General features: G+C 40.2%; 1 protein-coding gene across 1 annotated transcript in view; it reads right to left on the bottom strand.

The window, feature by feature from the left end:
- EPB41L4A (erythrocyte membrane protein band 4.1 like 4A) overlaps positions 1–26,566 on the bottom strand; it is a 136,108-nt gene that overhangs the window by 82,971 nt on the left and 26,571 nt on the right. Inside the window, exon 2 of the mRNA XM_075726547.1 lies at positions 469–573. Coding sequence (XP_075582662.1) covers positions 469–573 — 105 coding nt within the window. The remainder of the gene's footprint in view (positions 1–468; positions 574–26,566) is intronic.

A 26,566-nucleotide genomic window follows, 5' to 3' on the forward strand; every position in this document is an offset into this window, starting at 1 on the left:
GGGCTCTACCAGTGAACAGGCAGCCACCACACCAACCATACGATACACTCTGAAACAGGTGTTCAGCAAGTGGTCCGAGTGAAGCAGCCTGTTCAGGGATGTTACTTCCCAGACATGGAAGGGCCAAGCGAAGCTGGACAGCATAATGCACCAAGCACTGGGTGCCAGGCGCAGAATTAAAAGGGAACAAATATGAATCCTACTTTCATATCATAATTTTGTACTATTTATACTTCCTTCATTTAGTTTTCAACAACATTTAGCACTTGATTCTGTTCCTATCTAAGATATTAATGGCTATTCCAAGACTTTAATGCAAACAAACATGAAGAAATTATTACTGGAAACCTGAGCCAAGAAATAGTGAAAGTTAGTGAAAGTGTGACAATCTAATGTTCTACAGGCAAACGGCGCAAACAGGGTAAATTCTACATATGGAAAATCCAATCTGCCAAGTCTTTTACTCACCGTTTGATGACTTCGGTCACAGTAGCGCAGTCCGAAGTAATCTATCTCCACTAGGTTTAAGTGACGAAATACGTAGCCCAGGACAACCGACCCTTTCGTTGACTTCTGTGGGAAAGAATTTACAGAGCCTTTTCACAAAGATGCTCTGCCTTTGTCAGCTATGTGCAGCGGCATTCATGCATTCAGTTAGCTTTGTCCAAAAAAGAAGGCGGCAGTTCCCAATGCCTTTAAAAAAAATTTCAGCTGTACAGAAGAAAATATTTTGTCCTCATACATGTTTAATCAATCATTCTGTAAATACTATTAGGTAGCTGGCAGGTCAATAGTTACAAAACACAAAAAAAAACAACCAAAAAAACCCCATTTGACTGTACCTGCATAAGCATGATGCTGGTGAACCTTACATTTTTCTAGAAAATTTCTGCTCTCTGATCAAAATTCTAATCCCCATGACACATTGTAATTCTAAAATCATACTCTGCTTCCAGTATGGGCCTGTCACTCAAACTCTGACAACGAAGATCAGGAGGCAAAACTTTGCCCTTAGGATCTAAACTATACATCATTAGCTGCTCTGTTACTACTCTTTGTAAAGAAGGTCGGGTTTTATTTGTTTTCTTTTAAAATATTTTTGATAGTAGAAGTGGGAGCAATCCAACACCCTGAATTGAAATAATCCCATTGTTCTCTTGAATAGTACTTCATTAAGGGTCTATGCCAGTTTTTGCAAACAATGCTGGGGACAATATTGCAAACAACATTGTACTGTTGAGAATGCATTATAAAAAGCTTGCCTCCACCTGAATGCCTCTTATTTGTTGGTTCACCTGGCAGCCAACAACAAATGGACTAGGAAGATTGAGAATAGTTACACAGAATGATCCCCCCTCAGAATGAATTAGAGCCTTTGACTATTGCAGTCCTAAATTCCACAAGAAAATATAAGTCATAACTAGGTTTTAGTTAACTACTTTGTATTGTATAAACTGCTAGACTGTAGTAAAATCACCACGGAGAAAAGAAACAGGAAGAGGAAGCAGTGGGATATTGTTTGTGCTATTTCACTTTTTAGCCTACGAACAAATAAGTTCAAAATTAAAATGGCAAAGTAATTGATTAAAAAATAATTTAATTCAGCTTTGCTGGTGAAGTAGCAATCACATAACAACAGTGAAGATGCATCCATTTTTTTTCAGCAGGTGCATTTGGTTAGGGCTTGTAACTAGTCACATGGGCAGAGCCATGTTGGCCACTCACACTCTAAGCAAGCCATGACAAGGTAAACAACTCTGGTAAGGCTGGGTATTGTGTATCCATGCTATTCACCAGATTTACTATATATTTGCTTACCAGTCCTGCCTCATGTTACCTTTAAATCAGTTGTTATTCAAAGAAGCAGGAGAGATGTCCCACTAAAAAGCGTATAGTTATCTCATCATTCATATGTCATATAAGGCAAACTACCTTCACCACTGGAACTGTTTCCATTATCACTTAAACAGTACAAAAATGTCTTGGGAACCTAGGATTGGACGGGCATCTCTAGAAGCAGACACAGGAAAATCTCAAAATAAACGAGCAGCCCTGAGTCCAAACAACCCACATGCATAAATGAGGGCGACACTTCCAAGTGGGTACTACACATTAAAAGAATGTTATAGACAGAAGGAGCTCCACTACCAGCCGCTCAGAGCTACAGGGTTTTGACACGGTTAACTGAAGTGTCCTTAGTAAACCCTTGCAGAAGGCACAAAAAGGGGCTGCCTGCACCATGGCTTACAGGGGACACAGAGTGGTGCCCACCAAAGGCATGCTGAGCTTTTGTGATTGTGAAGCTCAAATCTGTTTGCTTTCAATGAGCTTTCCGCTCTTTGTCTGACCAGTAATGTTATTCATAGCGTCAGTTAGTTTTATTAGCAGAACTAAGAAATAGTAATCCAGCAGCAAAGATGAAGCTGTCAGTTTTCCATTCAGGCATCTTACAATAATAATACACACTCCTGGGAGTAATTAAACGTACTAACGCAACAAAGAAGCTTAAGACTTAGAGTTTAACTTGCATCGCTCTGCACCAGTTTAGGATTCAGCTAGCCTTCTTGGCTGGAAGTCTTCTTCAGTCAGCCGAGGACTGCAATGGGCTCTACATAAAGAATCTTTGGGACAGCTTTCATCCTACGGAGGCTAAAGCTACTGTGTTATCCGCAAGAAACACGCACGTTTCACACCTGGTTTGGCTGAAATTAAAGACTCCCTTCTTTCCTTTCAGAGGTAAATGGTAACAATGCATAAAAAGCTTTTTACCTGCTTTTTGCTTATATTGCTAGGCTGAGAGAAAACATAAATGCCTGTGAATTTATTCTCTTGACACAGCTCAGTTAACACTTCCATCGTTGCACATCCTGCAGAAACAGGTGGTCCAGCTGTGGGGAAATGCCGAGCAAAACCATCCAATTTACAAAGGCCGGGGGTTCTCCACCCCTACAGCGGCAAGATGCCCAACACTTTAGTTATCCTCTGCCAAAACAGACTGTTTGCAGTAGTCTTTGTAGCCCTCCTCACCAATCCCTTTCACATCCTTCACCAATGCCTGCATGTACACAAGGCAGTGCTTCGCAAGGGAACTGCCAGGATGAGAGCCAGCAGTATCCCCACACCCTTCTAACCTCACCTTCCTTAACCACGTATTTTCCCAGCACTGAGGAGCACTCTTCAGGTAAACACTGACCCTTACTGAAACCACTGCAACCTCATATTCAATTAAAGTTCTCATTTCAAGCCACGTGATTTCGGGGTTTCATACAAGTAAATTGCCTCTTCAAGTGGTGTTAAGAATCCCTAAGTGGCTACTTCTTAATCCTGAAATACATTTTTGCTGCACTTGAAGAAAGTTTTGCGAACTAAGAAAAGCCATCATTTCCCCTGCTAAAATTACAGCAAAATTCAGCAAAACTGCAAACTGAAACTATCAAAGGTGTTAACAGGACTACATTCACATCATATGGCACTGCAAAAATTACATAATCTCCCTTGCATTAAGCTCAGACTTGCTAGAGGCTTGCATTCTTAGGGGTAAACTCAACTATATTTGAAAATATCATCAGCAATGCTTTCAAGAGAGAACAAAGAATTGTTCGAATGAGTCATAACATCTTGCTTTACATGTTAGTACCATGGCTTCATAAACCAGAAAGGCAGGTTTCTACTGGCTAAAGGAAATGACAGCCAGAACATTCAGGAGCGATCTGATTTAACTGTATTTTTTTAATAAAAAAGAAATAGTTCTTTTAAAAATGGTACATACAATACTGTATTTTAACATATTCATATTACTGTGTATTTAGTCATCCAGAATTCTTATCTTCCACGCTGCTCATTGCTTTTTAGCTCCAGTGAGGTTTTTCTAGTTGGGTATTTTTTAATTTTCTCTTTTGTATTGTACCCAGCAGTGCAGGCCAAATCAGATCAGTGATCAGTGTTAACTGAATTTAAAGACAAAGCAAGATGTTCAGCCATGTCTGCCTCAGTAGGATGCTAGTCCCTCTCTTGAAAGAAAAGTGATGTAGGTAGTGAGGCCTCTTTTTATTAAAAACAAAGTAAAAAACACATAGCCTCTTTTAGTTCCAGCACCCATCATGAGACCTTTCTCCTGAAAGTAATTCAATCCAAACTCTACCTCTTACAACCTCATAAATGCTAAGGAAGGTGCAGATGAATTCATGAGCCTTCGCTCAAAAAAAAGGCTTAAAACTTTGGCTGAACATAACCATTGCCTTTGGAGATGCCTCCCCACCACCACGACCATTGTTAGAGTCTATGGGAAAGTCACAGCCGATGCTGCATTAGTTATGCTGCTTACCTACTGGCAAGAGATAACAATACAGAAAAGGAGCAGAAGGTTTCTAATGCTGAACAAGGGAGTTTATATCAGAGTATGGAAAAACAAGGAGGATGCTATGGGGGACGACAATCAACCGTGCTGAGATAGTCAGAAACACCTGTGTAACATCCCCACATTTCCCTGTCAAGTACAGGACTGCGCGGGTTGCGCTGCTAACAAGCCCTCCAAAGTGGGAAACGCATTTGATCTGCTACGCATGTGCTAGACAGCAGACACTGGCCCTGCAGTACACGAGGTGCTCTGTACGTGCTGGTGATGGAGCAGTGGGCACTGGCACTTTCCCTGACAGTGCACAGGGAAGGGTAGAGAGCAAGCACAGCGCTTGATGTGTGCGTCGGCACCGCCCCACGTGCATCGACCAGCCAGACAGCATCAGTATACTGAGGTAGACATACTCCAGGCAGTAAATTTTACGCAGCATTTTCAGAGGCAAAACTGCAGTACTTTGCCCTAAGTAAATGTTACTAAGGAGAGATGAAAATTATGCACAAAAGCAGCGTACAGTAATGCAACTGAGGGTGAGCAGAGCCACCAGTTCACTGCGTTCCTGGTAGGTATGTAACAGAAACCGGTCTCTCCAAACAGCACTTTCTCACTGTTCTTTGTCCATTTTTCCCCCTTACCTCAAGCTCAGAAAAGACCAGTTACCACCACGGTTTTCCATCACCTTCCGTCTATAAAAGCAGCAAGTCACAATGCTCTAAAATCAAAGTTCTTGGTGGTCTTTACCAACATAGGGTAAGCACCCCTTTTCCCCAAGGAAGTCAAGCAGCCAGGCCTCCGTTTGCTCACTGCATGTTCAAGCAGAGAAAAATCTTTAAATTAACAATGCTAAATATTTACAAATATTCACCTAGATAAAACAGATTTACCTTAATTTGCAAAATGCATGTCCAAACAGGAAGAATTTACATTAGTGTTATTTTATATGTGCAGACATTCCCCAACACAATCACGTAACAGAAGTAAATACTTTGAGAAACTGAGGATTTAACACATGCAAATGTAATACCACAGTCTGCTCTAAGTATACATCATACAAATGTACCATCCAAACTGTACTAATCCATCCCTCCCTCCCTCCTCATCTTTCACTGACAGCAGATATGCCAACCTGCTTTCAGAGGCTTTTTTCTGAGAAGTCCTCACAAATTTACCGACACATGCACAGATCTCCCCATCTCTGTTCCCAAGAACTTGACGCAGCACCTGATCTGTCAGCTGGATATAACCTATGGCACTGACTTTTAAGTGCTGTATGTTAAGATGCCTGTAGATTCATTTTGTTTTTACTAATGGTCAATCTAATGCATTCCAGTTAGAAAATGCTATTCTAGAAAAATGTCCAAAGGTGCATCTTAATTGTCTGGTTTTGCAATTTGTAGCTGTCCCGAACTTATAAACACCTTTAAAAATCCACTTTGAAAATCCACTTAGGGGCCAACTCCTTAAGAGAGGGGAAGATTCCTGAGAGCAGGGTCTCCAGCTAGTTAAACCTCTCCCCTTGTAATTACTGGTTAGAGTGCACTCTGAGGCTTTATCACAGATAGATGTAAACTGGTCTACTTGACTTTAAGAAAAGATACACAGAAGAAAAAATATAAAAAGAAATATTTAACAAAATATTTAGCTTATGGGAAACTACTTCAGCTCAATGGGCTCCTTTTTTGGAGGTAGATATAAGCAACTATATTTAGTTGATATAGTAATGCAATTTGTACATGCACACACATGATAATAAATGCTTCCAAGCAGGAATCAAAGTCCAGTGAAGACAGCAAAGGGCAATTAGAGCAAGCAAATAAGTAATGGAAAGACAACAAAATTTTGGAAATGTAATTAAATACTTACTAATGCTCTAAAATTGTTCTCTCATCAGCAACTAGTTCTTTGTAGAGGGATTCTGGCCATATTAATTTTATTTAAAAATCTGTTCACTAATCTATCCCCTAATGTTAACATTATCCAGTTCATTAACATCTACATTTACCATATGACAGATGACTTAAGTTACCAAAAATAATGCATTTCAACTTTTCACAGAAAAGAGCTTTTCTGAAGTACTGAATAACAATGATCATTTCCATCATTCTCGTGCACTTTGAATAATTCCTACACCAAAGAAAGAAACCATTATAATAATAATGAAATTTAAAAATACAGCATACAACCACTCATTTGGAATGGTTAAGGTCTTGGTTACTGTTATTTTTCTACTTTTCAGAAAATACACTGTTCACACATAGCTGTGTGATCTGGTGTATCTTCTCGGCAGGCAGGGGCTCTGTGCGTCCTGATTAGGGATGCTCCAGAAACAGACCACAAGCACCCGGCGAGGCAGAAGACAAGTACATGCAAATTCATAATGCATGCACCTCTCATGCACTCTCACAGATTTATTTTAAATAATTCCCCATGAATATGGAAGACGCGTCCCTTTGGACCCACCAGAGGCTGAGAAGCTGCGAGACAGGAGGCGGCCCTTTTCCCTCGGAAGCTGCGAGCAGCTCCGTGGTTGAACAGGGCTCTCGTGGGTGCATGGTGGAAGGCGAGAGCTTGCGTCCCAGCCCCGGGCTGCCTGGCAGCAGGCAGCGGGTGCCCGGCAGGGTGGGAAGGCAGAGCCCGGCACGCCGGCTGCTCTGCAGCAAGCCCCTTGGCGGGCAGGCTGCCTGCAGAAGCGTGCCCCCCAGGGACTAGGGGGAGCAGGGGTCACCCTGCTGCCCACCCAGGAGCAGCACTCGCACAGGGAGCCCGCGGAGGCTGCTTCACCCTAACCTCACCCTCCTGCACCGTGCCGCAGCCCACCGCAGGCAAACCCCACCAGCAGTAAAAGCAATGGGGCTCTGTGATTTTTTTTCCCGAAAGGACAGTGCACAAAATCACTCTTTCTCCAAACCCAGGGAACACGTGAAACCCTGCAAGTGTCAAGGTGGCGGGCTTTGGTCGTTTCCGCAGAGCAAAGTTCAGTGCGTCCCAAGACCCTTTATTCTGACTTGCACCACCCCCGGAGGACAGCTCTGCTTCACAGCCAGCCTGAGCTGCCTTCAGAAGTGACTCAGCAGAGGTCACTCTACAGAAAGGTCAGCTCTACATCATTGGGGTGTGTATCTCACAGAGGGAGAGATGCAAAAGAGCCAAAGATATGTGTGCTCTGAAAGGCTTGTTTAATGGAGAGGGCTACTCTTTTTTTCTTATATTTCCCCCTCTCTTCTTTCCCTGCATCACCCATGTCAGAGACAGGAAAAAAAAAAGGAGCCTCTGTCCTTTCAAGAAATGAATTCTCTCTTTGTCTTTTCCATTAATTTTGCATCTGAGAAGGATTCCACTGTTTTTCTGCTAACTCTTTCTCTCTAGCTTCCTGTAATGTCTCTTGACTGAAGGATAGTGAGACAGTTCAGTTAACTGAATCAAATGATAAACAAAACCAAGTCTAATACTAACACCTTTGCTTTTGAAGAAGGGAAATATGAGAAATTTTTCAAAAATGTTTTTTGAACTGAGCTTGATAGAGTGCTCGAAGATGTGAATTGACTTGAACACACAGATTTAAACCTCTGCGTTACTCCATCGTAGTCCTTACTCTTGAACAAGGGGAGTGGAAAAAAGGTTAAAATACAAATTGAGAATTTATTTGGCAATTACCATCATAAGTTTCTGACTCCATGACCAGAACTTTGAAGAGACTTAGAGAAAGAAAGCGGAGGCAAGAGGGTAAACAAAAACCAAAAACACAAAAACCCCAACAACAAGTGGGATGGCACAGGTAAAAGCCAGGGAGTAGCGCAAATAAGTGTCCTAAGAAACAGAAGAAGAGGCCATTTATACTTGCAAGTCATATTGAAGGAAAATATAGTCAAGAGGTTAACAGTGTCACCAGGGCCAAGAGTAAGTGCTAAGCAGGACACCAAGTTTGGACTTTGCTTGGGGAGAGGGAGCGTGAGAAGGTGGTTTGCTCTTTGGTCAAAGAGCCTTGTGGTGCTCTGTACAAACAAGCTTATGCAGGTGTGCTCAGCTCTGACAGTACAGCTATTCATTCTGAATGAAAGAAATGGCAAAATAAAGGATTAACAAGCTGTACACTGATCTTTTCTCCTTCTCATTCTTCTTGCTCCTAAAAAATCACCAAACAGTCCAACATAAAAAATCCCCACCATTCTACTAATAGTTTGAGCCAACTTCTTGTAACAAGACTGTAACTGTATTACTGTATTACTGCTCTGCTTAACAGCTAAAGTAGTAGTAAAATCCTGAGACACTTTGACAGAATGAGTGTCTCCTCTTTAATTTTTAACATATTCTCTTTCTGAAAGCCTTTTAGTATTTAGCTCTTTAATGACACTCTCCCTTGACAGTCTTGCACTTAAAGCAGTTAATCAAAGCACGTGAAAGCAGTTAATCAAAGCATGTGACACATTTAAATTGTAAGTTCTTGTGCTCTAAAACTGCCGTGCATAATGAGCCTAATATGCTCCATAAATATACGTACAACACCTAAGTTAAAAGAAGTGTTTAGATCGATGACCATAGAAAAAGTTAGGAATATTAGAAGTGAGGCTTTGGTACTTAAGACATAAGAAATAAAGCAAATAGGACAAAAGGAATAAGAAATAAGGCAAAACAACTGAAAAGATGACAAAATGGAAGTTGACAATGCCTCAGAACAGATTAATTTCATACAATACATAATAAGCAACATCCAAAATAGATTTTTTTAAAACCGTAACAAATTTAGATGAGAAAGGTTTCGAGGAAGGCTTCAATGGATGGAAAAAGGTTTTGCAGAAAACATGTCAAGACAATTAACTAGAAAACACAAGATGCTTATTTATTTGGAATGAATGTGCCAAAATAAGTATATCATTTTTTTTTCTGCCAGGAGAATACTCTGCTGAGTCACTTCTGAAGGCAGCTCAGGCTGGCTGTGAAGCAGAGCTGTCCTCCGGGGGTGGTGCAAGTCAGAATAAAGGGTCTTGGGACGCACTGAACTTTGCTCTGCGGAAACGACCAAAGCCCGCCACCTTGACACTTGCAGGGTTTCACGTGTTCCCTGGGTTTGGAGAAAGAGTGATTTTGTGCACTGTCCTTTCGGGAAAAAAAATCACAGAGCCCCATTGCTTTTACTGCTGGTGGGGTTTGCCTGCGGTGGGCTGCGGCACGGTGCAGGAGGGTGAGGTTAGGGTGAAGCAGCCTCCGCGGGCTCCCTGTGCGAGTGCTGCTCCTGGGTGGGCAGCAGGGTGACCCCTGCTCCCCCTAGTCCCTGGGGGGCACGCTTCTGCAGGCAGCCTGCCCGCCAAGGGGCTTGCTGCAGAGCAGCCGGCGTGCCGGGCTCTGCCTTCCCACCCTGCCGGGCACCCGCTGCCTGCTGCCAGGCAGCCCGGGGCTGGGACGCAAGCTCTCGCCTTCCACCATGCACCCACGAGAGCCCTGTTCAACCACGGAGCTGCTCGCAGCTTCCGAGGGAAAAGGGCCGCCTCCTGTCTCGCAGCTTCTCAGCCTCTGGTGGGTCCAAAGGGACGCGTCTTCCATATTCATGGGGAATTATTTAAAATAAATCTGTGAGAGTGCATGAGAGGTGCATGCATTATGAATTTGCATGTACTTGTCTTCTGCCTCGCCGGGTGCTTGTGGTCTGTTTCTGGAGCATCCCTAATCAGGACGCACAGAGCCCCTGCCTGCCGAGAAAGCATCATGGTATTTTCATTTGCTGCTCTCCTACAGGCTAGTCAAGCTATTTCTTTCCACTTGTCAATTGCAAAACTGGATATTTTGGTACTGAATTCAACAGAGTCCACACTGCAACGAATCAACAACAACTTTTTTATATATAAATCTGTAGTTCATATTTGAGTGCTTATTTTCAGTTTTAGATTCACCTGTGTTTGAACATATTTTCACTGAAACACATACTGTCTTTTTACAGTCTATGTAATGATGATTTGCCACATCCCCAAAAAGCTTTTCGAAAATGTTATAGCATTTTAACTTTTTAAAGTTTTAATTCCAGTTTGATGGAGTTTAACTTCTTGTTTTGACTAACACTAGAAATTTACTTACTCCTGCAATGTTGACAGAAGGCAAAAGTATACATTTGTTATCCTAAAAAATGTACATACTTTTTCTGTACAGCTTTGATAACTTGATTGCCACAGTGCTTCCCATAAAACTAATTTGATTCTACTGGAAACTTAATTCTCATTAAAATTTCTCATAAAAACCATCTGGCACTTTGAAAAAATTGAAGATTGAAATTTTGAAACTTGCTTTTTTTTTAATAAACATTCCTCATGAGACCAATGGAAAATACACTGCGGGTATTTGTGTTCTAGAAGTAGTTTTCTAGATATGCTCATTAGCAAACCCCACACACAAAAGAAAACAGTCAACATGTTTGCACCAGAACAGGAATAAGTTATCCATTAGCAGGCTGTAATGGCTGCTAATGGGAAACTCTATACACCTCCATTCTCTCCTGCCCCTTCTAGAGTTTCTGGCTGTCCTGACTAGCTGCTATCCAGTGCCACACACTGCACGGAGTCGTATTACTATTCTACTGGTACTGGGCTGCATTCAGCTTTAACAGTCTTGACTGAAAAAAAAACAAAAAAGCCCTTCCATGGGAAGGGAATGGCTCTAACAGAGCCAGGCAGCAGAGGGGGATGAAAAGGACGTATCTGTCACAGCTCCGAGCTGCTCTTCACCCTCTAACTAGTGCTGCCTGCCCCCTCACCCCCATGCTCACAGCAAGGGTGCCTCATTCAGCTGTCAATCAATTCCTGAATCACTGCAGATTCCAGCCCTGCATATTCAGATAAACCAGAATCAGAGCCAGGTTTTTTTTGAAGAATGATACCCCTGCTCACAAACACACAAGGCAAGTGCTGACTCCAAATAACAATGCACAAAATAAAAATTGAAAGCATTAAAGCAACCTTTAAACTGCTAATTCAGCCTCGTGCATGTATGTACTCTGTCAGTGTTACTACCAATTTTTCCCCCTTACTCAACTCACATAGGATTATTGTTGTCTTCTCCTTGGCATCATTCCTCATTCCTGGCTGCTGGTCTGGAGCTCCTTAATTAGATCTACCTACCATGTCATGTTTTTTTTTTCCTGTTTTCCCTAACCTCTTCCCAGTTCCCTGTCCTTTCCTTCCACCTGTCTCTTTCCAGATAGCACTCTCCATGCTCATACTCCCTTGCCACATACATTGTCACTCCCCTCAGCCTGTCATACCCACTGGCTCCAGAGTATTCCTTGAACTCCCCGTGCACTGAATCACAGGCCCTTCCCCCCCTCTTTAATTTGACCCTTCTCCAATCCACTTCTTCACTCCTTCCCGCCAGTTTGGCCCTTGTCCCCACATGAATCAAGCCAGGGAATTTCTCCACGGCGTTGTATTGTGGGACAGGTAATGCAGAAACACATCTGACAGCTCCTGATGCAAGAAAATTGTTTTCAGTTGTGGTGCCCAAACTCAAGCACCAGAAACACCAGTTACACAGGTGATGAGGGGCCACTGGCACCTAATAGGAATGGTAAGAGATAGCATCCTTACAGGATTTAACTGATAAAGTTTGAGGAAATCTCTCCCGAGAGAGATATTTATTTCAGTGTCACAAATCGGTTTATCGTGGGCATATCTTTAAAAGAAAGAGAACACCACATCTCTGGCATAGTGACCACACAGATAGCAATTATCAAGTCTTCACTTCAAGAGTTTCTCAGACAAAAGTTGTCTGGGTTTCTTTTTCTTTGACAGCCAATTTTTTTTCCTTGTTTCACTATTGGAAATAACTAATCTGTTTTGAATGAAACTCTGTGAAATAACATAACCCATCACAGAGTTCAAAACTTGATGACTGGCAAATCTACAAACAGACCAAGCAACTGCAGGAGTGGTAACAACCCTCTGCCTAGCACCTTCCATTCAGGAAGATCCCACAAGCTTTTCAGACTGAATTTATAGATATTTTCTCAGAGATTTTAATAAAAAGTCAGTATTATTCTGAACTAGTTCTTGGGCATGGAGCTGTAGTGACAACCCAGCTTTCTTACTCTGAAAAAGTAATGCACAAAATATTCTGTGTGGTTTTAAGGGAAACTGTGGCATATTTTAGCTAGTTCTTTTTTTCCCTGTGACCGCCATTCCTTTCCCGTAGTAATTAAACCTTTCAAGTGGTAACTTGATGTTAATCCCAGTGATTCAGACAAGGACACTACTTTCTCACTGCTTACTCTTCACTTGTTCCCTAAAATGATTAGTATATTTTGAAGTGCTTTTATATGCTATGGGAAAACCACATATACGTAAGTACACAGCTTTGCATGTTCACGTACAAGGAATGGTAGGCAGGTCACTGAAGTTCAAACAGTCAACACTCAGTAGCTACTTGGCCATCAATGCTAAATCTGTGCTGAAAGTTTCTAGCATGTGACATTGTAGACAGCCTTCTGAAAAATCTTATTGACCTGTAAAAATTTCAGATATACCACAGTTTTGATTATGCATAGAAAATAAGATTTCACATGCACTGTATATCTTTGAAGATCATCCAGAATTATTTTTCTAAAACTGCATGTATGACCTGTCATGATTAACTTGTAAACTCATCAGTAAAAATAAAATTACAACAATATCTTTATTTTTAATAAAAGTTTAACATATCAAATTATTGGGGAAAGGTGTTTTTAACATGAGGATACAAACAAAAAACTGCTGTATGTTGGCTTTGTAATCTATTCCTACAGAAGGTTTTTGTTGTTTAATATGGAACCTACAAGAGACTGAACATCTTATACATGGTATAATAAGATATTTATGATTATATAGAGAGAGATATATATGAGATATATGTTGATATATATGGTGGCTGCCTACCTGTGCTAACGAAAATATTCCATACACTGGAGAAACAAAAATAAAACAAAAACCTTACTTAATCAGCACTTCTGTAATACATCTCCATGAAGGAGAGTATAAAGAGATAATATATACATGTGCAACATTGGATTAATTTCTTCACTCCCAGGTGATAGGCACATTAGTGATAAACATAGCATAAAGATCTATACACAAACATGGCACACAGAATTTGCAGAACTAGACCCTTCTTTAATCAACATGTCTGTTCATTAACAAAAGTGTTCACAGAGGTGTGAGCAGTTAACCCCTGAATGCTTATAGTCTAAATATTGTGACTGTAATGAAAATGTATCTTTGCAGCATCTTCAGTATCAGACTCAAGGTTAATTAATAAAATGCCTGAGGCATGCTATCTTTTGCTAATGGCGGTGGCTATCTGCTGTACTCCATGAGTCTGATCACATGTCTCAAGCAAGAAGGAAAACAGTTTTTAAAACAGCTTTCTGAATACAGACATGAAATCACAAACATTTTCACATTAGAAAAAAAAATGTCGACTAATACCAGAAGACAAAACAAGTCTGTTTAGAATCCACTGGTGATGTGAAAATAACTCATCTAGCTTTTTCACTCAGAGGGAATTTTTATAGTTAAGAGCAAAAAACTGATCCTGTTTAAATCAATATGAATTTTATTACTGACCTTTGAGGCAGAGGACTTTAGATTAATGCTAGAAATAAAATTTCAAGCCTTCAGCCTAAACTCTGCATAAGGCCAACAATTGCTCACAGTGGAGCTACTGGAGTTGTAAGCTTAATCACCTCTGTTTGGACCCAAGCAATACACAGCTCACAACTCCCTCTCAATAATCTAACAGAGTAAAAACTGATGACGGTAATCAAAGCAAAATAAACTATGAAACTGAAGACTGCTTGTAAAAGGTTTTCTGCTTAAATCACAAGCTTGAAGGTAAGCCACTAGTGTATTGTCAGGAGTCTCCATCAGAGTATCTCCAGTTCTGTTGCTGTTGTACCCTGCCACAGAGCACAAGATAAACCTCAAACAATCATAATTTAAAGTGAATTAATTTTAAAGTACTGGATATGCCCAGTGCAATTCTTTCACTGCAGGCAAATCAGAACATGTTCTGAAGACTAGACTATTAAATTTCAAATAGAAAATCACTACTTTCATTTTTAGCTTGCTTGAAATGTACTTGGTTATATCCATTTTTTGAAGCCAAGATGATTCACCTCTGATCTGTGTTGAATACAAGTCTTTTATCAGCATAACTCTTGTTTACATTAAATACAGCTTACTGTATGATTTGGACATGATCCTATTCACACTGAAATCCAAAGGCAAAAAAAACCCTTTTGTTTGAAGACAGGAGGCTCACATCCTTCAGTTTTGATCTGATTGGTTAAGGATAAAATAATAGGTTTACATAGAGTAAAACTAGCAGTATATTCAGCAGGACTGAATAAAGTAATAGCCCCTAGGTTCCCCCTTGCGCTTTAGTTAAGAGGCACCATTTCTGTAAGTTTTTAAGGCATGCCACTTCATGTGGATGTCAACCATGCCTGTACTCACTCTGCAATGGGCTAGTAAATGAGATATGTCCAGATAGTGCTTCTTGAATTGCTATTATGAAGTCAGTGACACTCATATTCCAGAGTGAAATATTACTAAGCACCCTTCCTTACCACATCAGGACTGTTACATGAGACAACACCCAAAATCAGAATCTCAGAATGTGTAAACCTCTCAATGTACACAGTTACAATGTATACCTAAAATTATTGTAAAAAAAACCTGTATTTCTTTAAACATTGAGGAGGCTGTTTTATTATTTAAAGCAGCCCACAAAATACTAATGCTTTCCAGCCAGGGTGAGTTCTGAAACTTCATTCCATGAAGCTAATAAAAGCAGGACAGATAGTAAGACTGCAAGCAGACTGCCTTCCCACTGAAAGGTGCAGTTCTACATGAGTCAAAACCTCCCAGATAAGTTTCAGTAAAATTCTTCCACCATAAAAGGCTAAACCAAACATTTTACTCCCTAACAGGTGTTAGCCCAGTGTCCACCTACACCACAGTAAAGATACATCCCAGCACTATTTCTCCCAGGCTCTGCTCCCAAGCCACCGTGATCCACCACAATGCCTCAGCCACAAAAAAAAGGACCAAGGCACTCATTTATCTGCCCTGTAAACTCCATCTTACATTTTTGTGCAATACAAATACCCACAAAACAAATGTCCTCAAGGGCAATCTCACTGAACTTGCCAGTTGTACCAAATCTAGCCACTGCTCGCTCAGACGCCGAAGGTGCCACACATCCCCTTCCCTGTGCTGAAGAGATGACAGACGCCAGCCTACACAGCTGCTCCTACTCCACTGAGCTGCTCTTGGGAGCGTAAGTCGCCTGGTTTCACTGAAAATAAACCAGGCTAGCACAGATCTCTCAGGTAAACTGTACAAATCTAACAGGTTTTGGCTTACCATAGCCTGCTGATGTCTCTGTCAGAAACCTGCTGGGAATTTTAGGCTATAGGTATCTAATCAGTACTAAAATGAACAAGTCCCCCAAGCTGTGGAAGTTACACTGGGGCAGTGATCAGTTATCCCAGCCCTGTTATCCACAGGCCTCCAAGGCACTTGGCGTATCCAGTTATGCAAAGCACATGAGATCTTAGCAGAAAGTTGGCCAACTCCTAGACAGAGTTTTGCTGTTAAAAAACAAGACTTAGATCTAGCTTGGGCCTGGGAGGAATAGCACACTATGCCAGTGATGTACAAGTCACTCATCCAGTTACTAAGAAGGAGTTCATTACCTAATGTCAGTGGCTTTGACACTTCTAAGGCCAAGCCTGGACCTGCTGCCATGCAACAACCCACAAAAGGCAGCGATGGCTCTCTTTCATGGATGAGTGGACAATACTATTGCAGTATCTTCCCTGTATTCTAATCCAAATTTAAAAAAAAAAAAAAATCTCATTGATAGAAGGATGATCGAAGATCATCCAGGTTAACTAACAAAATATGGGAAATACACAAGTTGGACACTGAAGGTTTGGCTTGTCCTAGGCACACTCATAGACGTTCTCCCAGAATGCAGAAGTTTCACTTTTTTACATTCAAACTGTTCACATCTATGCACTTTAGAGCTGCATGAAGGCTTTTATAAACTCAGCTATTAAGTGGCTATCACTCCCTGCCATGAGAGCAAAAACTTCTCTTGAGAACGCTGTGAAGAAAAGCGGCACTGACACCATGCTTTGAAGACATTATCAAAGCCTGAAATAGCTGCTGATGTTTCCTTGAGAAAGGGAATTGATGGATTTGGGGATGTCACATTTTGGCACAGAAGCAGCACAGTATGATAATCAAGTGCAGACAATGGAAAGCAAGTAAAATAAGAGGAAGCATCATCTCCACTTGCACAGCTACACTGAGAACAGTCCATCCAGGCTGCTGGCCTCAGAGGCCAAGATACATATTTTGCTCAATTCAGAATTGCTGGTTTTGACAAGTTCACAATTTTGAAGCAGAAATAACATTTGACTCTACTGTCTTGCTAAACAAAGGGAACTCACCTGTTGTCCTGTTCAGAGTTGCAGTAACCCAAACAACAATAGAGCTTTCAGCTTAGGTAGGGCGACAATTATCACTTAGGCCAAATTATTTGATTAACACTGGAGGTGAGAGGGGCAGTTTCTCATTACTATATACCTGAGGTAACACTTTAACATATGCCCTTTATGTCACTTTGCATTAGTCTGTCATTACAGGATTAAATCTTGATTTAAAAAAAAAAAAAAACCCACAACAATTAGCAAGAACAAAAATATTGCACGTTCATCCTGAAACCAAAGTACACTTAGCACTAAAGGTAAGAAAGCAAGAGTATGTTTATATTCAAAGACTGAGATGTTTGCACATTTGTACCGACTTCCTTTTGTCCGCATGTGTTTTTAGTATAATTATTAAAGCTCCTCCTGAACTGATAGGAAAGCCTTCTCTGGACTCCTTTCCTCAGTACCTCAGTAAGAATCAAAATTTTTCCATTTTCACCTCCACATTTACAAGCATGATCATTCTTCCTTTCTGTAATAAACAAAATGCTACTCACCAAAGCATTTATTTGCGTTCTCACTGGCCCTTTCTTATTTTTTGGCATAAATCCACTTAAGTCAATAGAGCTGAGCTATGTCAGAGGAGGATTCAGCCCTTTCTTCCTAGACATAATATCATCACCCAATACCAAGATCCAAGTAGCTAAAATAGGTTTATTACCCAATTATACTGAGGAAGACTACCCTTCAAATATGCACCAGTGAACCTTAGGTTCACTATGCAACTGCTTCTTTCAGGTTAGAAGAAAAAAAAAAATTATACTCCTGGTAATGAAACCCAATTCCAAGTTCATTCCTTAAGGATCATAAATATATTACCACAGATTAACCGAACAATGGCTAAAGAAAAATCCCCATCTGTTTAAATTTATTAGTGCAACAAGTCCTTAGAGAGTCAAGGCTCTCCAGTGTCTTCAGCTGATACAGATTAGAATAGCTTCAGTTAGGTCCACAGGGCAATTCACAACACCTGAAAACACCCCATGTTCAAACAACTGTTACAAAGCAGTTGGCTATATTGTTCCAGGTGACAAATCTAAAGGAAATGTTTGAATAGCTTAAATGCACAGCTGCTGAAAAGTCAAAAACACTGTTGGTATACCAATCAGGAGAATACTGTAAGCCTTGCTGTGTTCTTTTATACAATATTTGCTCTCAGATCTGTCATGACAGAGGAAAGGCATATAACTCCACTGTCAAAACCAAGTGGCATAACTAGGCTTCAAAATATTTCACTGTTTGACAAGCCAACTGGTGACATAGCCGTTTTGACAGCAGACACTCAACTCATTGTGTCCTAATGCTGCATTCACTGCACAAACAAGATACTACTCAAAAAAATGTATTTCACAGAAGCATTTAAACAGATAACATTTACCAGATTAAGCACTAATTTGAGACTTAACGAACTTAGACTGAACAGTCAAAGATTTCTGTTTTATGGAAAAGGCTATTTTGCTGCCAAATTTTTCCAGTAATTTACTTGAGAAACAGATGCCTCATTAAAAATAACAAGCAGAGTAGGTTGCCACTAGAAGTATGAAGAGGACAAATATCTTTGTCCAAGTCATTTTATAGATATTTTAATACTTTTTTTTGCCTGCATTCATAAGCCAGATCTGAAATAGCTAAGATTGGTTGCAATCAATCTGGCATATTCACACCTCTACCATTCTGGGAGAGTTCTAGGCTCATTAGGATCAGAAGTTACATATCGAAAGTCTTGATAATTTATTATCATCATAATTTGGACAGAGATAAAATACTGATTTTTTTGCATATTACATATGGGCAGGCATGAGAAAATTGATGTCTATTCCTCGCTCTGTACTGGCTGCCTGTGTTACATCACATTAATTAAGCCTCCCCTTCTGTAAAAATGGGTTGTGAGTCTGGCATCCCTACCGTACAAAACTTAGAATAATTTTGAAGAAAACAATTGTTAAAGCTACACAGGTAAACAGGATGCAATAAGACACATTTCTGCTGGTTGTAGGCTGTTCTAATATACTAAGGAACTACCTATCGTTGCTGAGAAGTGATCTTCAAGAAAACACAATACAGTATGTCTCACCAGTCTGAGCTTCAGTAAAATATCTGGTTTGGTATCACATGAGACATTATTAATTAAATTGGGTAAAGTATAATTTAGTAGAGGAACTGTAAAACAGACAGGCTGGCTAAAGAAAAATGACAGCAGATTTTTCATTTTTTAAAGCAACATTACCAAAACACGTTCCTCTAAGGTTGAAGGTGGAACATACACCACTTAGCATTTTTTGCATTTCTGCAGTTAATACAAATGCCAGTCTAAAATTAAGAAGTACAAAGGAAGAGGATAGACACGCCTTAGAGAAAGAAAACTATCTGGAGGACAGGATCAATAGAAATGAAATTAAATTCAACCAGACAAAATTGCAAGTATTTGCTCTTACAGGACCAAAACTGTACATTTCTGCTACAGCTGGAATGTCACTAAGCAGAAATAAATGGGGTACAGAGGACAAAGGTGTATTAATCAAACACAACACCACTATCACGTGTCATGAACAGCCCAAGTTAGCGGTTTACAAGATGGTCTGATGCAGCTTCAGCAAAGGTGCGATTCACCAACTTTTTGACATTCACCTGAAGGGCAGAGTGCTGTGCAGTGTTCTGGCACTGCAGCCACACAGGTTACCACACCAATGGGAACCAGCACGCCTTCCGAGTTTTCCACTCAACTTGAAGTTTCTTTCACACTACACTAGTGTTAAAGTAAAAGTAAGGAATGTTTGCAGTCTTACGGTCATAAATTAAACAAAGATCCCTGGTAGGTTAGAGACAAAAGAAAATGACCGTAAGTTCACCCAGGTTCTGTACAAAGATAAACTGGGATGAAGTTCTGCAGAGGGCCACAAAGGTGGCTAGGGGGCTGCAGCACGTGAACATACAACAAGAGTCTAGGAGAACTTGTTTGTCTACATTGTAGAGAAGAAAGAAGTCAAAGGAGGATGTAGTTGCAGTCAGAAATGACAGAGACAGACTCTCAAAGATGCACGGTAAGAAAAGGAAACAATCACAAGATGCAGTATGGGAAATTCCTTACTGGAGAGCGAGTAATTGCAGCAACAGGTTGCCCACAGGTTACAGAGCCTCTGCCATTAGAGACAGTCAAAGCTCATCTGGGAAAGGTCCTGAGCAATCTGCTTTAACTTGGAAGGCAGCTAGACCACATGATCTCCAGAGGTTCTTTCCAACTTAAATGATCCTATCAGATAACTTAACAGCCATGCATTACACAATCTACAGTAAAGAGTAATGCTGCATCACTTTACTTGCATTTGGCTGAAATTAAACTTGAGCACAAATTCATGCAAACAGAAGCCTGGGGTAAGGATGCCCCTATCCCTGGCTTTAAGGGATAAGAAGAGGTGAGAAACCTCTTCTTCATACAGCAAATACTAATAGAAATGTATATATCTGGTATCACTATAAACACTGGGGGAAAAAAAAAAAACATTCAAAAGTGGTCTGCGAAACTCCCAACTCCTAACAGCCTGTATAGACATCAGTCAATAGGCATTATCAGTACTTTTTTATTGAAATGTTTAAAAACAGTACACTTACTGTTCCAAGACAATAAAATATTATGTAGCCAATTGCTATTCACTTTGAAAATATATTCTGAAATTATAAATACACAAACTGAAAAATACTTTTATTAAAGGGTGTTAATTCACAGTGCACACACTCATAAAGACTACCCCCTCAAAAACATTTTATGTTCATTTTTATATTGCTTATGTTTATATGAAAGGAAAGCTAGAGTTCAAAAAAGTTATCCAAAGCTCTTAGATATTAACTACAACTCTTAGCTACAGTGAAATATTAAGCAAGTCTGCTTAACTTTAAAAGCAAACACAGCAAAAGATAGGTTATACATAAAGTCAATCATACCATTAATCTCTCTCTACCTTTAGCACAATTTGCAGAAATGTTACCTCTGAGGAGTTTCTAAAGACAATAGTTAGAAAACTCTAGGCTAGCAATACTTGTCAGGATTTCCTCTAAATAATTATTAACAGAAGTCTCTTAGTTCAAGCAGCCTACTTTCAATAAATTACCTTGCTGCTAACAGGTCCACATTGCAACAATGGCACAAGCATCTCAGTGACCCACGTAGAAGCCATTTCAAGCACAGTATGATCTGATAGCTTAGCATTAATTATAACATAGATGACTGACTTTGCAATTCTTACGTTTACTTTTGTCTTTCATGTTTTTATTCAACCAATTTAGTTATACATACTACTATGAACTATTACTGTTGAAAAGAGAAAAGTGTTTGGACAGCTTAAATAGGGCTAGCTATAATCACTTCTATTGTAACAGAACAATGTTTTGACTTTCCTCTGGGAAAGGCAATGCAACACTGAATTTGCTTACATATACTAACTTGATGAGGAAAGCAAACCAGTCCCAACAGAAACTGAAATCAATCTTTCACTCTTCAGTAATTACTGATCATGAACTGGCAAAAATTAAAAGAGAGCCATGCCATTATATACAATAGATATGTCAGAACTTAGCACTGAACTATAGCTGTTAATGGTGTAATTTCTGCCATCTGTGACACAGAGCCAAATTTGCTACGTTTTGGAAACATTCTGTTGAGAAAGAAAAACATCTTTCTTACATGTAACTTTCGTTAAAAGACATAGACAGTTTTCTTACTGTAGCCTTATAGCTCAAGCATTTCACAGCCAAATCTATGGATACATCAATTTTTCTTCTTACAGGTAACATTATTATAAATCATCCAGCCACCAAGCCAGCAAACATGAAATTGCTACTCTACCCTTAATTGGTTTAGTGGTGGCCTTGGTAATGTTAGGGTAATGGTTGGACTGCATGATCTTAAAGGTCTTTTCCAACCTAAATGATTCTCTGATTCTATGATTATTCTTCATCCCTCGTTTATATATGTAAATGAGAAAGACAGTATCTGAAAAATACTAAGTTGAATACCAAATCCCAAGTATCTTCATCTGATTTTTTTTTCTTTTCCTTTCTTTTCCTAAGGAAGAAACAAGTGCTATCTGCCTGCAAAACTCAGGCAGACCATATAGCATCCTCACACTTCAAAAGTCATCTCCAAAATAACACTTGAGAGTAATCTAATTATTTCTAAAATTTTTAAGCCCAAATTTGTTAAAAGCTGATTGTTCCAAAAGCAGGTCATGTTTCTTAGTTTTAACAAGCAAGGTAATTTTAAAGTCCTGGCTCAGCTAGCCTGTGCTAGGTACCATCACAACTGTGTAAGTTTAACATTTAAAAGGAAAGTTTCTTTCAAGCCAGTGTACTTCTTAAAACTTAATACTTATACCCTTCATGACCGAAATCATCAAGCTAATCTCCCAGGGTGAAATACTATTTCATAACCTCTTTCATAACTTCTGCTATATAGGCAGCTAGCTAACTGATGCCTTCATCAGGTTACACCTGTACACTGGTTTAAATAGGTGCAATCAATTAGCATGTAAGACATTTATGTTAATAATGCACAAGAAAAGATATTTATCTTACTGGTCCTTCATTTTCTTATCTTTATAAAGCTGTTAGAAGGAAAATAAATTAAGTCAAAATTTCAGCCCAAATCTGTGGTACTGCAGCCCCAGGCACTACTTTGGAAAAGAATATTGAGATAATTGGACCCCACACAGATATGACAGCAAATCTTGATTTAAAGCTGTTGCATTAGGCGTTGGTCCAATTCCTCCATAAAATAGGAGAACTGAATCAGGTCTCAATCCACAAATTATGCAGTGGATGAGAAGGTTGTCTGTTCGTTGAAATCACACCATTTTCCATGGACATGTTCCACAAAAGCAACAGGTTTTAAACATGGGAACTTATTTCCAGATGTTTCAAATCACCCAGCTTAAAAGTACAGAAAACTGGCGTCAACAAGGACTGTTAACATCGTTGGCTCATTCCTCCGTATGATAACATACCTAATTATTCAGGTGCTATTGTCTCGTTTAGACCTCCTGAATTCTTTGAAAGCCAGCCCACAAGGTCTACGAGACAGACACATCTCAGTGGCGTCTCAGGATGGACGAGTCCTCCATGTTCTCCATCCAGATCATATGATACTGGCAGGCCACAGAGCTACCTTGAGGCTGAGTAATACGCAGCAAACTTCTGCAAGCTTGAGAAGGCCATGGCCAGGCACCAGTGCCTGCCAGTTGCCTCTGGCATGGGAAGTTGCAGAGCTGTTAATGTGTGGGATGCCAGCATCCCAGCAGAGGAGTTTGTTACAAGCAAGGAAAGAGCAATTCTCATGATTAGCATGTAAAATCTGGCAAGTTTGACTTCAGCCAGTGCTTGCATCATCCATCCAGAAGGACAGGTGAATCAATCCTCTGGCCATCCTAGCCAGAGATAACTCATTGAAATAAAAAGACATAACACGAGGTTCCAGGACCCAGTTAACAGGTATTTCAATTAGAAACTTTCAGCTTCTTTGAGAAAAAGATAAACATTACTTGAAGTCCAATCCAATTTCATTCCTAATTTGCTGGCCTTTAACCAGCACAACAGTACTTTAAACAGAAACAAAATCTTGACTGTGTTTGAAACCAAAGCCACAACACTAGGTCTCATTCTGCTACTCAGTCTCTGGGAGTGCATTTGAAAATACAGTCTCCGCTCTGAGATACGATATAAATGGTATTAGTTAAAGAAGATACAAAAAGAAATCATACTGCTCTGTGGAGCATGAAACAAGTGAGTTTCACAAGTGCATATATCACAAACCTCGTGGAAAGACCTGGAGATGTCTTCATGCCTGCTACTCGCTATCCATACAGTAATAATAAAAGTAATATTTTTCACTATAAATTATTAGTAACACTTTGGTAGCAGAACAGATCTCAACATCTGCACTTTACTTAAGCCCACTGAAAAATTTGATTGTACTAGAAAGAAGCTTCAACAGAAGACAATAAAGGGTACACAGCTGAACAGGTGACTTCTGTGATCCCACAACTACTATGACATTAAATAACAGGGAAAAAACCACATGCTTCTACAGACAGGCTAATGAAGCACACAGAGGACATACTTTTTACAGCCCACCATGACACATCTGTGCCTGTTAATTCAAATGCAGTAAATAAAGATATAGCGAAGAAGTAAGCCTATGCGGGGCACAAAATTAGGGAAGAAGAAAGCAAAAATAAGATTAAGAGCTGATGGGTCAAGATAAGGACAGAGAGATTGCTCATTGGTTACTGTCACGGGCAAAACAGACTGAACTTGGGGAAAAGTGATTGCATTTATTGCCACTTAAAAATAAGAGTCGGTTGGTGAGAAACAAAGACAAGACTTAACACACCACCTCCCTCTTCTTCCCAGGTTCAACTTCACTTCATTTCCGACTCCTCTGCCTCCTCCTCTCCCCAAGCAGTGCAGAGGGATAGGGAATAGGGGTTGTGATCGGTCCACAGCAGCAACTCTCTGCGGCTCCTTCCTTTCCACTTTCCCCGTCCTCCCCACACAGAGGCCACCCCTGCAGACCCCTGCTACAAAAAACTTGCCATGTAACCACAATACAATTGTGTAAATATGTAACAGAATAAGCTTTTGGGAGTCTGATGATACTGTTCAATAAGGATATGATTCTGGAGGATGGGAGGGAGGAAGGCTTTGTTTGGAGGTTTCATAACATTTCAGCTCTAGCACCACAGATGTCATATGTAACATTTCCTTCCCCAACACAATTAACCACAGCCAGGAGGAAAAAAAATTAAAAATCAGCAATTTCTTTTGTATAAAATAAATGGGCATTATGATAGGGATCTGTTTTTCCCCCACATGCACTCAAAATTAGGAGCCTGTTATAACAGCAACACTGTACTGGACAGCGCTAGCGGTTATAAGAAGTAAATTTACCCTAGCCAATGTTAAAAAGTAACACTATAAAAAAGATACTAGTAATACAAGTAAATAAAAAGGGGGCAAATTATAAATCCAAAAATATAGTTTTTAGTAGAGAACTGTCTTCCAGTTTCAGGCAGGGTATTGCAACAGTTTATCTACGACCTGTAAGATAACATAAAACCACCCTAGTAAAATTTGTAGACGTCCCAAAAACTACTGAAGTGACAAATAGCGAGACAAGCCAGTTATTTGCGAAAATAACCTGAGTCATGCATTCTAACAACTGTAAAGGGCAAGATCATCTATAACAAAAAAATTATGCCAATTTCATGAAGTACGGTTTCTGTCCTGGAAAGCTGCAGCTCTGAATGGGACTTGGGCACCACCATGAATAAGCAAGTGAACGTGAGATCACAGTGATGTAGTTAAGTGAGGGCAGGGGGAGAATACAACAGCCGTATGAACAGAAAAGTATCCTGGTAAGAAGGCAGCAACATTTTCATATAATCGAAGTATAGATGCAAAGAACTAGCTATGTTTCTTCAAGAAATTAAAAATGGTTCAGACTGGGGTTTAAAAAACAGAGAAACTCTGGAAAGCTTGTCATTTGAGAAGGGGCAAAAGAAACTTGAAATATTCAATCAGAAAGAGATTAAAAGGCTGACTTAGTCAGTGCCTCCCAGTATCAACACAAGGAAGGTATCTGACAGCTTTCTAACAACAAAAGACAGAGTAAGGTCAAATGGGTGAAAGATACCAACACAAATTTACATTAAACATTAAAAAAAATTAACAGTCACAATAATAAACATGTAGAACCACCTAACATGTGATACAGTAATTGTTAATTTGAAACATCACATTCTCATCACTGCCTTTTTAAAAATTGAGCACAAATTACTGGAGAGACGGTACTGCATATATTTAAATTATCACCAGGTAATGAGGACAGAATGGCTTCTGGGTCAGGACTGCTAACAGAATGTCACCCTAAAATGACGGATGCACTTACTGTAGTTACTGATTGCAGCTCCAGTGAAGGACATATGGCTGTCTACAAATACATCAGAAGCACATATATTCCAAAGCCTGGACACTTGATTCACGCATTCATCTTTCCAGTTTCCTCAGAGCATTCATCTGCCTCACCAGTTGCCAGCACCAGTAACAATAAACCTTCTGACTTCTTGTTCTGCTAACGGACATCAACTACACGAGCTGCAAAACATTCTTTGTTTGAGGGCATTTCCCAGGGTACCTTTTCTACCAGTAGGTATCATGCTCCACACCTACCAAGATAAATGGCTTTCACCATGCACTAGGTATTACTTCCCTTCGCCTATTTCTTACCACTCCGCTTGCACACAAGGTGGTCTCCCTTTGCCCTTGCCCACATCCCTGCATCCTCTCCCACCTGCTCTCCACTGACAAGGGAACACAGCAGACCCTCCTGAAGCCTCCACTCCTACCCAGTGCTGTGCTGCAACACGTGCCCGCTTCTCCCCTGCTACGCTCAGCTTATAAATGTTTACACGAAGCCTTATTTGCTCATGGTAGGGGAAGACCTGGCTATCGAATGAGTTTATGTGGGTGCAGGTACATTGAAGAACTGGAGTAGAACTGGAAAAGAATAGAGGTAAGGGCAGAAATAATGGATATATGCATGCTCTGTCAAACACATCATTAGCCAAAGCAGACCTCAACAGTTCTGTTTCTTCTAGATTAAGACCCATTTCACTCACATGACTGTGGACATCCTATATCACTGCTCA

The sequence above is a fragment of the Pelecanus crispus genome, chromosome Z (assembly GCF_030463565.1).
Source record: "Pelecanus crispus isolate bPelCri1 chromosome Z, bPelCri1.pri, whole genome shotgun sequence".
NCBI lineage: Eukaryota > Metazoa > Chordata > Aves > Pelecaniformes > Pelecanidae > Pelecanus > Pelecanus crispus.